At 41.7% G+C, this 13,528-nt stretch overlaps 1 protein-coding gene across 1 annotated transcript in view; it reads left to right on the top strand.

Annotated features, from left to right (window-relative positions):
• Positions 1-12,616, top strand: part of LOC103534384 (amine oxidase [flavin-containing] A) — a 39,802-nt gene extending 27,186 nt beyond the window's left edge. Inside the window, exons 6-15 of the mRNA XM_008500337.2 lie at positions 524-665; positions 2,357-2,506; positions 3,766-3,925; positions 5,209-5,305; positions 6,128-6,181; positions 7,097-7,154; positions 7,595-7,692; positions 9,134-9,245; positions 10,711-10,773; positions 11,250-12,616. Coding sequence (XP_008498559.1) covers positions 524-665; positions 2,357-2,506; positions 3,766-3,925; positions 5,209-5,305; positions 6,128-6,181; positions 7,097-7,154; positions 7,595-7,692; positions 9,134-9,245; positions 10,711-10,773; positions 11,250-11,405 — 1,090 coding nt within the window. The 3' untranslated portion in view covers positions 11,406-12,616. The remainder of the gene's footprint in view (positions 1-523; positions 666-2,356; positions 2,507-3,765; positions 3,926-5,208; positions 5,306-6,127; positions 6,182-7,096; positions 7,155-7,594; positions 7,693-9,133; positions 9,246-10,710; positions 10,774-11,249) is intronic.
• Positions 12,617-13,528: the final 912 nt, after the last annotated feature.

The raw sequence follows: 13,528 nt of genomic DNA, 5'->3' as shown, positions 1-13,528 counted from the left end.
GACTTATTACCATAGACAGCTTATATGGCAGTGATTGTCAGTTTGGTGTCTCTGGGTTACCTACCATGTCTGATTCTTGTCTCCACAAAGTCTGTGCAGCAGTGTTACATGGGAGATGGGGGATGTCTTGGCCACGTGGCTAGCTGGGGTACATCAGACTTTGAAATGTGCCTGATTATCTCCCCATGGAGGAGAAATGCAGGGACATTTCAGTAGCTGTTAACTAAATGCATTGTCCTGTTGAGATAAATTATTTGTTCTCATATAGAGAATAGTAACTGGGAAACTGTATAAGAAATAATTAAGGTGAAATCAATGGGATTTTGAACTAAATGGGTAAATGATTTGGGAGGGAGGTGCTGATATAAACCAGCTGAAACAGTCTACAGGCTAAAAAATGAGATGAATATAAATCATCTTGGCTTTTCTGACTTTGGGAAAGCAGTCCTTACCAACAAATTCTGTAAGCAGTCAGGAAGTCACATTTATTCACTGCCTGTGTCTTGTCCTGTGTGTCATGCAGAGCTGCTAAAGAATTTGCCACCTTATTTGTGAATGTCAATGTTACATCTGAGCCTCACGAAGTCTCCGCTCTCTGGTTCCTGTGGTACGTGAGGCAGTGTGGTGGCACATCCAGGATTTTCTCTGTCACCAATGGAGGCCAGGTACAAAATGTCTCATATTCTTCCTACTCTCTTAAAACTGTGAAGAGTAAATGGAGTGTTGCAGCTCTCAGAGCCCTGTGATTAATGAGAAGAGGCTAAAACACCAAGTTCACATGGCATTGGAGACAGTTATGTTCTCATGGGGTGGAACAGCCCTCTCAACTAACTCTGCACAATGAGAAATTTTGTTAGCTAGGCTTTGGGATAAATTGGGACATTTTAATCAATTGTTTTTTCTTTATTCACTTCACCACTGTTCTTTTGTTGCTTTTTTGCCAATTTGTTTTCTGCGGGTTGCATCCACATGCAGCATGTTTTATGAGCTACTTCAGACTGTTTCTTGCCTTGGTCCTGGTGGGGGCCAGGTTGCCTGCAGAACATCATGGTTTTCATGTCATTGTTCTGGATAAAATTTCAGAGAAGGGGAGAGGTGGCTGTCAAAGTAATTCAGGTGGGATACATCAGCACCCTTTACTACTGTCCTACCTTGGTTAATGGAACCTCAGGAAGCATCAGCAGCATTTCAGACTTAAGCTACCAAAAGCAAAAGTGGAGACAGTACCAAACCCCTCCAAAAGTCCCAGGGTAGGAAGACATTAAGACAAGTTGCCTGGAGAGATACAAAATCTCCATCAACATCTGTTAATTGGGATAAGAACAGACAACCATATGTCAGGAAGGATGCCAGTAGAGCTGCCCTGAGGTAGGAACAAGACCCATGAACTTTCATCCTCAGGAACCCCTCAGACACATTTGGTGTCTCACACAAGCAACTGCTATGTGTCACAACAAGAATTAAAAATAAATTTAATTGAGAATACTAGTCTCTAAACAACACGTGGGGAGGGGAAAGCTAGCCTGGAAAGAGCACTTCCTTGTCTTTCTGTCTGGATGTCATGGTTTCTACCTTCCTTCCCTTTCCTTCACTCCAATCAAAATCAGCTGAGCAAAAACTAAGGATTTCTGACTTACTGGCTATGACAAGTCTTAACTTCTTCACTCACCCATTTCAGTCTTCCAGCACAAGACTTTGTGGATCCTTTCCTCCCTGCAAGTACCAGCCTCTTAAATATAAAAGTGAACTGCACAATTTAACCTTGTTGAGTAGTAGATGAAAGATGCTTGGTGCTTCCCCTGAGCCTCTGTACAGGCATCACAAGGAAATATGTGTCACAGAATGTGTTTTCTTCCAGACATCAGTGTCCTTGTGTCTTCCCAGGAACAGATGAAGCTCATTGCCTGCTACACTCAAGGCCAGACCCAGTTAAAGATCTGTCTTGCTTCTGGGCTGGTGCAGGTTTTTGCTGTACAGCTGCAAGTTGGTGGTTTTGTGATACATATAGCTTATATAGCTTTACGTGGGACAGTGATGAGTGAAATATTCAAATCCTCTGTTTAATGAATTGGTATGTTACACTAGCTAGAATACCTCAATTATTATGTTTGTTCTCCAGGCTTTGAGAGCCTTTAAGCCAGATAATTAAGGAAACCATTGCAAAAGTGTTTTAGGCATCAGTCCCCACTGGACCTCAGCTTTGTGCTCTTCTGCAAGTCTGAGCCTCTCTATGCAAACTTGTGACTTGCAGATTCAGCTTGGAGTTTCTTGATTATGAGCAGAAGTCATATTCAATGTTATTGGGATTAATGCTGATGAGTTTTCTGTTTGAATTTCTTTTCTGTTTGTTTTTTAGGAGAGGAAATTTAAAGGGGGTTCTGGTCAGATATCGGAGAAAATAATGGAACGCCTCAAAGGCAGAGTTAAACTGGAGCAACCTGTGGTCCGTATTGATCAGACAGGTGATAATGTCATTGTGGAGACTCTAAAGCGCAAGATATATGAGGTAATTTGATCAGAATAAAAGCAGAGTGTGCATTTAGTGAGGGAATACATCTGCTGTAGCTCTTAGCCAGATGTAATCAGGAAGTATCCATTTGTGTGGGTCTATTTCTCAGGCACTCTGTGAGACACTGTGAAACCTGTGTTATTGATTTATTTATGACTAGGTCTCTTCTTGGTATTGTGCTGGTCATTTTCTGTACTTTGCCTTATTCTGTGATTATATATTTTTACATTTTAGTTCTGCATGGAGACCATTTCAAAGAAAGGAAAATAATGTTCCTGTTTGTATCTGAATTTGTGGTTTGCAGAACAAAACAAACAAAAAACCCCACGATTACTTCAAATGCCTTTAGTAAGATTTTGCCTCTGTGCAGTGAAAAGCTCTGTCAGTACTTGAATTCCTGCTGTGATACCCATGGGGCAGCAGCTCCCTTTGACATTCAGAGCCCAGCTGGCCACAGGGCTTTGTGCAGGACCATCACAGACTGCAGGACCCCTGTCTCACCAATATTTTAGAGGATATTTAGAGAAAGCTAGCAGAAAGGGAAGGGGCTGTTTGAGAGAGAAGCTGGTCTAAGGATGTCCTCCAGGAGGTACTCTCTCTTCCCCACCTAGGGATTTTCAAACCCCAAAGTTAAACAGGTAGCCTCTCCCACACAGAGGAGACAGGATTCCTGCATTCAGCAGCCTACCTGCATGACAAGACCTGGGAGGAGCAGCATCTTTTGTGGCATGGAATCACCTTGAGCCCTGAAGCAGAGCATCCTTCATCACTTCAGTCAGATACAGGACCTGCAAGAGGAACTGAGCGGGTTCAGGAGCACTGAAGTCACCATCAGTGTTTCTTGGCATATTCTGTGAACATGCCAAAAATAATATTATTTTTTATCAGCTTATAATTTGGAAAAATATGGGTCATATTTTCCTGGGGATGATGAAGGCAGTTTTACCTGTGCCGTAAGCTCTGTCTTGCCCCATTTCCCCAGCTATTCCCAGACAAGTTTCAACTCTGGTCCTGTAGTGTCCAGAAAGCTGTTAAGAATCATCTAACCACAAAACAACATGTTTTTCTCAGCTTCTTGTTTTGAAATGCCAGAATTATTTTGGTCACCTGGAAAAAATCTGTGTGGGAAAGCCAAGCAGCAAAGTCACGTGTGGGAAAGCTGTTAACAATAAGAGTGTCTTTCAAAAATGTCCTGCAAGGTGAGCAAAGCAAGAGGCAACACCTTGTCTGTACTGACTTGTGTTTTTACATTTCAGAGCAAGTATGTGATCATTGCTATCCCTCCAATCCTGACAACAAAGATTCATTACAAACCAGAACTGCCGCCAAAGAGAAACCAGTTAATTCAGCGTTTGCCTATGGGGTGTATCATAAAGTGCATGATGTACTACAGGGAAGCCTTCTGGGAAAGAAAGGGTACGTGGAGAAAGCAAAGGACTTAGGAGCCCCATGCTAGGTGAATTTTGAAGCTCCGCTGTCTATCAAGGAATAAATCTGAGGGAGTGTGGGGGGGCTCTGTTAAATGTGCAAAAAGCACAGAAAAGTAAAAGGTAAAGCCCTTTTGGGCTCTTCCTCCAAGTTTGAGTGCATTCCTTGTCCCAAAGATAATTGCAGACCTAAATAGGATCCCAAATCTGATTGTTGCTAGCTGAGGGGGGATGACCTAGAAAACAAGCAAGATTTCCCTAAGAAGCATTGCTGAAACCTGCCATGCATGAAAGGAGGGACCCTGCAACAGCAGGTCCCTGTTTCTCCCTGCCAGGGATTAAGGCAGCCAAAGAGAATTTACAGCAGATGACAAGGAGAGCTTAACATGTAAGCAAGACTTTTCCCTGTTTTTAATCCTCTGGTCTACAGACTCAAAATCTCAGAGGACTGGAAAAAGTAGGTTAGCTCTTTGTTTAATTCAAGATATTTTTTTCCATGTGCTGCAACATCGTGTGTTTCTCAGCTCCAACTGATACCATTTCCTTCCCAGAATTATCTGTCTGTACAGATTAGTTTCCACTCCCTATGTAATGATACTGAGAATTGCACTGGGTGAGAGCATTTCTTAATCAATAGGATATAATTCCTGTTAATATAATGTTTCAAGGCGTAAAATAGCCACTGGGATTAGAGAGAAGTGTAAGTAGGTTTATGCATTGCTATCTACATAGGGTTTTTTGCATGTTCACCTGAAACATGTACTGATGTGTTACTGCAATAGATGGCCCATGTTTCTGCTGCATTACTGTTACAGGACACTATTCCTGACAGTCTTATCACCAGCAAAATCAATACAGAGTGCAAATTTGAGCCTGCAGTGACCACATGTAATAACACAGGGTTTTGTGGCTGCTGCTGTTGTTTTGGCCAAAGTTAATTATGAAATGCACCATCTTAGTTCTACTAGATCTGTTTATTTTGAATGCCTGTTGCCCCCAATGTAGAAAGCAACAGTCCACAGAGATTCTTTGCTAAGTAAGAATGGAATTTAAATATGTTTCACAAGTGTGTGTACAACATTTTTCAGAGTCAGAGGGAAGAGAAGAGAGAGACTATCACAAAAACACTTCAGACATGTAGATATTATTGGTGACCAAAGAATTACTGTAAAAGTTCTTTCGTGGATAATTCTCTTTGCTCATTGTTATCAGAAAAACATTCTCTTTATCAAGTTTCACTGACAATAATTTTGTTTTCTTTTCCCCCCGTAGGTTATTGCGGTGCCCTCATCATTGAGGATGAGGAGTCTCCAATTGAAATAACCTTAGATGACACGAAACCTGATGGGTCTTTCCCTGCCATTATGGGGTTAGAAGCTTTTACTCCAGACTTAGAAATGTGAATTTCTTTTTGTATGAAGAAGTGGGAGGAGGAAGAAGAGAGGAAATGGCCATGTAACATCAGTGGTGCCCTCTCCTGTCTAAAGGAGATGGTTGGAAAGAGTTTCTGAATTCAGCTGTAGTTCATTTTAGGCATTCAGTTAATGTTTGGGTTTTTGTTTGATTTTGCTGTGGATTAGCTTTAGAAATAGATCCTTTTGTGAGCCTGTATTCAGCTTCTGTGGGGCTTTCTTGTTAACATCAGATGACATGAGCAGTAGCATGGCCAGATGCTTGCAAGACTTCAGAACCTCAAGAAAACTCAGGGGTTTAGTTCTTTTGGCTAAGACCTAAGTTTGCTGGAAACTGTCATTTCTCTGCCTACTTTGGGTGTAACATTGTTCTTCGGAGTCTCTGGGGATGGAGGGTTCACTCCCACAGAGCAAAATGAGGCCAGTGCTAGCAGCTTGGAAAACAAGCTTCCAGTCTGCAACTTTCTCATCTGGTAGCTGCCAGGCAGTCCTCTGTACCTCCCTCCTGGGAATGCTGTCTTTCCCTTTCAACCATCTCCACAGGGTACCCCACACAGGCTTTTTCATCCATGTGACCTTTAATAATTAAGTGATGAGATATGATTTAAAAAGTGCTAAGCCAGTACTTTATGTGCTGGCTACTTTACATACAGGAATTTTACATACTCGTAAAGAGCTTTGCCTGTCTTTTTGTTTAAGAGTTCTTTCAAGAAAGAGCTTGTGACTTGGCTTTGGTGCTGACACTGCATGATACTTATGTGTCATCTTTTTCTTTTCAGTTTCATTCTTGCTAGAAAGGCTGTTAAGCTGGCCAATCTCAGTAAGGAAGAGAGGTAAGACTTCAGAAACTGTAAATATTTTAGGAATAAGATAGTTCTTTGGGATGCTTCCCAAGAGGAATATGTGTGTGCATATGCATGTGTATGTGTTTAATACAAATACCAATGCTGGAAAATGGGACAAAAGTTGAGCTTTTGGCATAATCAAGCCAAGGACACTAATGCTAATATGCATCCAGTTATGCATATTTCTGAGTTTCCAAGTCCTGCACGCTTCTACATGTATCAGCTCTGTGTATCTATGTGAACTGAGATGATTTTTCCAAAGACAAACCCAGACTGCATCCCCAGTGAATGATGCTTTACCCCAGGGATATAGGGAGCACTGACATGGGTACTTTTGGATATTCTTCACATTCAGACTGGGTGATAAAATTTTTAAACCTCCATGTTTCCAACAGTATGGCTTCTCCAATAGTCTGTGAAATTAAAAAACAGTACTTTCCAAATGTGATATTTGGTATGCATGAAAGTGAAAGAGTTCTGCTTAGGAATGTGAATAATATTTTCCAGCTAATGTTTTTTTCTCACCCATAGTAAAACTGTAGGCACTTAATTGATTTATAATGCTTCTTTTCTGGTCCTACACCAGTGAATGTGAGAATGAATTGGTTCTGCATCCTAAAATAACTTCACAAAAATTTGGGTTTTTTGAGCTCATTGCCAAAATCAAACTTCATTTCCCATTCCATGCATCTATTTTGGATATCACATTTTAGGCATCAGCATTTGAAATATGTAGGTTCAGATAAGAACTTAAAATCAGGCTTAAAACCAAAGCTAAAGCCAACTTTCTTTCCAATGCACCACAATAACTGGAGGGTTTTTTTCTTTTTTTTATAAGAAGAATAATAGCTGAGAGGAGATTTTTTCCACTTTTCTTTTGTTTGTTTTTTTATTTTCATACAGGAAGAAGAAAATCTGTGAGACATATGCCAGGGCAATGGGTATGGAAGAGGCTTTACATGTAAGCAATGAAAGCCTGTTTTCACCTCTGTTTTACAGTAATGCTGTTTCTTTGTTCTGGAGGATGAAGCAAAAATTCCTTCTACCTAAAATATGTACTTAGAATTGTACGTTGTGCCATACAATCTGTAGTCCCAAGTGAAGGGCAGCACTACCTAGTACAGGAAGAAAAGACCTGCCAGTCTCACTCTTTACAAGAAAAGGGAAGGCAGTGCATGGTTTAATTTATCCTGTCATTTCCCCATGGGAGGCTAGTGCTTCTGTAAAAGTGCAAAGATTTGTTTTGTACAGATAGATTGCATTAACCAGATGACATGGCACTCTTGACAGGTATCCTTGGCCTGTTTTTTCCATCTTCAAAGGAATTTCTTTTTTTTTTTTTTTTTTTTATTATTATTTCCAATTTCTCTTGTGCTCTCTAACGTTTGTGAATACCTACAGCCTGTGCATTATGAAGAAAAGAACTGGAACCTGGAGCAATATTCAGGGGGTTGCTACACAGCCTACTTCCCACCAGGCATAATGTATTCTTATGGAAGGTAAACCAGAGAATGCTTTGCTTTCTAATTTACATTTCTCAGCTCATGTACACTGATATACTTTATGCAACAAATTTATGGCATAGTAATATACTGAGGGAATTTCAACCCTTTTTCTCTTCCCCTACTCCCTGGCTAACAAGAATCTTGCTATTGACTGTAATAACAGCAGAGCTTCTCTTGTGACTTTCAAGGAAACAAAGCACTGCCATAAAGAGAACTGCTCGAGCCAGGAAACCATTCCCCACTAGGTTACTTACAGTATTTGCTGCTACACATTATTTGCAGTAGACCCCTTTAATGCTTTCTAAGACCCTGAGAGCACACACCTCAGAGAGACAAAGCATCTCCACTGGCTGTGTAGGTGGACCACTGGGTTCTGGTAGACCTCATCGGGTCACATCACGAGGCAAAGAGATAAAACCCTTAAATGAAAATTCATTCTCTCCTCCCACCCATCAAAACCTCCCATGCCCTCCCCACATAGAATGGCTCATATTCCTAAAGTAATGCCTTAGATAATACTGATTAATATTAGATATAATACTGAAAAGTGTCTGGCAGGCCCAGCTCAGCATGTAATAGGAACAACCAGACAAATCTTGTCTCCATACCCAAAGAACAGACAAACCAAGCAGTACAGTCCCTCCCTTGGCATGTCCATCACAGAGCTGTGCCTGCCTCTGTGCCAAATGCATGTAGGAAGAAGTCATCTCATGCACAGACTCTTCTGCTGTAATTTATCTAAACACTTGGATAGTGATGGATGGGGCCCTTGACCTAGGGAAGCCAGTGTCAGGCACACAGGAAAAATGTAATCATGGGGGTTAGGGCAAGCACATCTCTCTATGGAAAAGATAATTCATTGCCTGTGGCTTGTTTGACTGAGGTACTTGGCCAGCTTTCCACAGCTGAGGTCTTACATGACCCTACAGAGTGAATGCAGCCCCCTGAAGACTGAGGCCTTCACTGCCATCCCCTTTTTGGCAGGACTTGTAAGCAGGCAAGTCCAGCCTCCAAACAGAAGCTACTATTAGTGACCTATCACTGGAATAACATCATTCACATCCCATTGTAATGGCAGGATAATAACAGAGCTACCAGGCAGAAGATACAAATCTATCAGCTGCACTGCATTTCTGGAGGCCGTTAAGATTATCCCTTATCCCAGCACTAAGATAAGGCTCATGTTATTTTGCACAGAACCTGGGCATAGTGATTTATGCCTTAGATTTTTTCTTTCTCATTTCTTGAATTTTGTGTACAGAAGCAAGTAGGTGGTCCTGTGGGGACAGTTTTATTGTACCATACTTGGCTGTGCAGATCTGCAGGAATTGTGGAGGACTGAAGTTAAGAACTCCATCAAAGCCCATAAATTGCTTTTAGAAGGATCATCACCTTCCTGTTACTTGTCATCTGACATTCTCCATTTGCTTTGAAGGATCATTCGCCAGCCTGTTGACAGAATCTACTTTGCTGGTACAGAGACAGCTACCCAATGGAGTGGATACATGGAGGGAGCTGTACAGGCAGGAGAGAGAGCAGCCAGAGAGGTACAGATAATTGGTTTGCTTTCAATATCTCTATTAAAAGGTTAAAAAACATTGAGTACAGCTTGAAGGGCCTGATTTGCCTTACACCCTGCAAGGGCTCCTAGAAGTGGTGGGGAAGAATCCCAGAAAAGGATGTAATGTGGTTTTTGTTGTTTTTTTAATTCAATTTGCTACTGAATAAAGTGATACCAAGAATCTCACCTGAATCAGAGCATTATGCGGTGTGTTGCTGCACTGGAGACTTAAAATGAAGCTCATGCCTTATACCTCATGTCTAGAGGAAAAGCCCCTCCAGCCTGATACTGCCCTTAGATATACTACTGCAATTTCTAACAGATTAATCACTGTATGTTTTAAAAGCTGTTTAAGTCATTACAGATGCTCACAGCTATTTCCTATGCAGCAATCTGGAAATCTGAGCATTGTTCTCATTTTTGATCTATCCCTTCTGCTTCTCCTTTTACAAGTGAGTACTGTTAGCTCAGCTCTATGAATTCCTAATCATTGGCTCTGATAATGTCTAAATCTCCTCAGAATGGAACGCAGTGGGCTGGGTTCCCAGTGACAGTGAAATTGCTTTTACAATGGTCTGGAGGGATGGGGAAAAAACATTAAAGGGTGTACATTACAGTTACAGCTGCCGTACAACAGGACCATGTTGTTTAAGGGAAAATCAGTCCTGTGGTTCCATTTGACAGAACATCATATTCGCTTTATAATCCTCATTATTACTTGCTCGGTTTCAAGTCACCTTATTTCTCTTTCTTTTACTCCATGCATGTGAACAGCAGTTACAAAGACACTGAGCTGTCTCTTCTGGAGATACTAATTTGCCCCCAGGAACCTCCATGGTTGTTACAATTAGTTTATTCTCAAGATGAATCCTCCATGAGCTTTGTACTGTCTGAATAGCCAAGATACAACTCCAAAATTGTATGCTTTGAAAGCCCCAGAGTTGTTATCTTTCCTCCTTCAAGTTGATGATTCAAGCTGGGTCACCCCTAACAAGCTTTGCATCCGAAGCACTTGGTGGTAACCTCACCTCGCTATTTCTCAAACTGTCATGTGAACAAGAAAAAAGCCCCAAAAAACCAAACCAAACTAAGCCAAACAAACAAACAAAAAAAAACCCCAGACACCTGAAGTTCATGTGTATTTCTAAGTGAAGTCCTACTTTCAAGAAATGATTCTGTGAAACTCTCCTTTTACCCTTAAGACACTGGTTTGATGACCAGCTGTCATGTATTTACCCAAGCTAACAAACTTTATTACCAAAACTTTCTCCTTCTTCTCTCTTTGCTGATAGAAACAGAGAAATCACTGTATATTTTCTGGTTCAAAGCACTTTCAGCTATCATTGTTATGCATTTTATCAATGTCACCTTGTTTTTCTGAAGCTGCTGCTCTGAAAGTAGCACGGGTTTCGGTTTTCTCTCATATAACACAAATAATTTTTTTCTTATAGGTATTGTACACCATGGGGAAGATCTCACAAAATGCAATTTGGATGCCAGAGCCAGAGTCGAAGGTAAGAGACTCCCTCATTGTCACCTAGTCAGGTACACACCCCTCAGTCAGAATGGTGTCCCCTGCTTTGGTGAGGTTTTGGTTACATCATGTGCTGCTGGTCATCTTTTTTTTTTTTTTTTTTTTTTTTTTTTTTTGACTCACCTGGGATATGGTGTTACCTCTGTCTGAAGAGTAGATGGCCAAAAGCCAAGGATGGGGATCTCAGAGCCTGGGGACTGCGAAATGCAGAAAATTATTCTAGTTCTGCCCAGGCCCAGGTTTTAAGCCAGGTATAACTTCCAGTCACAAGGAACTCCACCTTCACTGTCTCATTGACCATAAAATACAGGCATTTCACAGCTGTGACCCTCCTTCCCCCTAGCCTGATCTGACCCTCAGGAAAACCTGTGATCTCCCCAGCCTAAGGGGGAACATTTCTCCCCTCTTGCATGATGAGGGTGACCCTGCAGTGGCTCTGTCTCTTCTCTCCCACAGGATGTCCCAGCCCAGCCATTCACCACCAGCTTCTGGGAGAGGAATCTGCCATCCACACCAGGGCTGCTGTGCCTGCTTAGCTCTACCATCTGCCTCACCTCTGTGGCTGCTTTGGGGCTCTTTGCCTATAAAAAGGGACTATTAATTCGAAACTAGTGGGGACCACACACCAATGGAAGCTATATACTTCCTCTTTTTTCTTCTTACCAGATGAGTGTTATTTTCCAGAGAGAAATGGCATGGACAGCTGGAAAGGGCTGAAGTTGTTTTCCTTGTGATTTTTCTTTTTAGTACCATATTTAATGCACCAAATCTACTGCAGCTGCTGCCAGTTGAACAGAAATAAATTGGTTGTGGGGGCATTTTTCAAATTTGCCTTTTTCTTGTCCGTTTGTCTTGATTGGACATGAAAATATCAATTGTAACATTCTTAATACAGGCAAGGCAAAATGGGGATCACACCTCTCCTGAAAGTCACAGAGGCCTTGGGGAATGCATTTATTTCTACTCACTGCTTTTTTTTTTTTTTTTTTTTTACCACACAAGATAACAAATGCCCTTATGTATTCACCTCGATTAGCAGCTCAGAATATCTGAAGTTATTCCCACACCATCCCCACTGCACGGAAGAGATTAGCGTGGCAATCAGATGCAGACTTGCCAAATTAATTTTCAGATGCATTTGATTAATTATTAATCATTGTAACATGAAAATTAACCATAAGCTGGATGAGAAGAGGTAATTAGCACAAAGCAGCTCACTAAGCAGTGAGAGAGGAAGCACAAGTGGACTTTATTCTGCCTGCTGCCGAGCAAACTACTGAGCAAACATCTGTTTGCTTGTATGTTCTGCAGGGTGCCCATATCATGGGCCACAGGGCTATGGCTCAGTTCATCTGATCCAGCCCAGGCATTCGCTGTTGGAGTGAAATGAGTTACCAAAGCTAAAGCCCCTCTGACTTGCAGGAGGTACGAGCTGTTATTTTCCGAATGGCAGCAGCTTCCTGGCTCTCTGTCAATTCTCTGCCCCTGTTTTTTGCTTGTAATCTGCACTGCCTTCCTCCAATAAGGAGAAATGTATTTGGGGCTGAATTACTGCCTTGTAAATTACAGCAACTGGATGCATCTGTCTGCTCTGCTCCTATTATGTACATGACACACTTCAAATAATCACTTTATCATTTACCTAAAGTCTGGAATATATGTTTCACAACATACCATCATAATGTGGTCTTTTTGCTGTGAAATGTGAGCACTGTATGTGTCCATGAACTCAGCTGTCTTTCAACATGGGTGAAACGTGCCTTTCAATGGTCCTGAAACTTTGATAAGAGGAGCTCCTCTATAAACTTTTCTTCAGATTCTTTCTTGAGTTGTTTTTTGTGAGTTTGTGGACAGTGATTTTTCCTTAGTATGTTAAATCATTAGACACACATATGCAGCAGCCACCATACCCTTGCGCTGCTCAGTGTGATCCATATGTATATATAGAGATGTATAGAAAAACAACACAAGTACCTACTTCTGAAAGGTGACTTCACTTCTGGTCTCTGCTTCAAGCACTTTCGTATGTTCTCTTACTTTTTGGTACAAAAGCATTGTACACACTGTAAGTGCAGACCAATCTCAGCCTTGGTGTCAGTGGGCTCCGAACCAGAAGCCATTTGCAGAGGGGAAATGTGGTTCAGGAGGCCCCTTCTCATTAGACGTGAGCAGGTACTTGCAGTGCCAGAGGTAAGCAACTGCACAGAAAAGGTTGTACAGACAATCTCCTGAGCTGCTTTGATCATTGTTTGCATCTACTCTGCGCTGAGGATCAGCCAGACACTACTGGTTTCTCTGGGGAAAACCAAGCCTGAACAGGTCATTTATAAAAAGACTACCTACATTTTCAGCTTCAGTTTTCCCATCTACCTTGAGCTCACACCAGCAAATTACCCACAGCAGTCTTGGAAAGAAGCAGCAATGATGGGTTTTGAATACACTAAACTGTAGTGTTAAATGCTACAGGTCAGATGACAGGTCAGATTAGCATCCACTTTAGGAGCATTTTTATAGGTGGGGAAGTGACTTCTGAATTGCTGTTGGACTCATATGTGCATATGTTCTCCCCAGCTCCAGCCATTACTGAGCAGGGATCCCCATGTACAAGGAAAACCCTGTGTGTGCAGCCTGGCACAGCCACAGTGCCCACCTGAGGCCTTGGGTTGGGAGCAAGGGCTCTCTCCTGACAATCCTTATGTGGCATGAAATGGTTCTGCACTCTTACACGCTTTCCC

The sequence above is a fragment of the Calypte anna genome, chromosome 1 (assembly GCF_003957555.1).
Source record: "Calypte anna isolate BGI_N300 chromosome 1, bCalAnn1_v1.p, whole genome shotgun sequence".
Lineage (NCBI taxonomy): Eukaryota > Metazoa > Chordata > Aves > Apodiformes > Trochilidae > Calypte > Calypte anna.
This window is presented reverse-complemented; position numbering and strand designations above follow the sequence as displayed.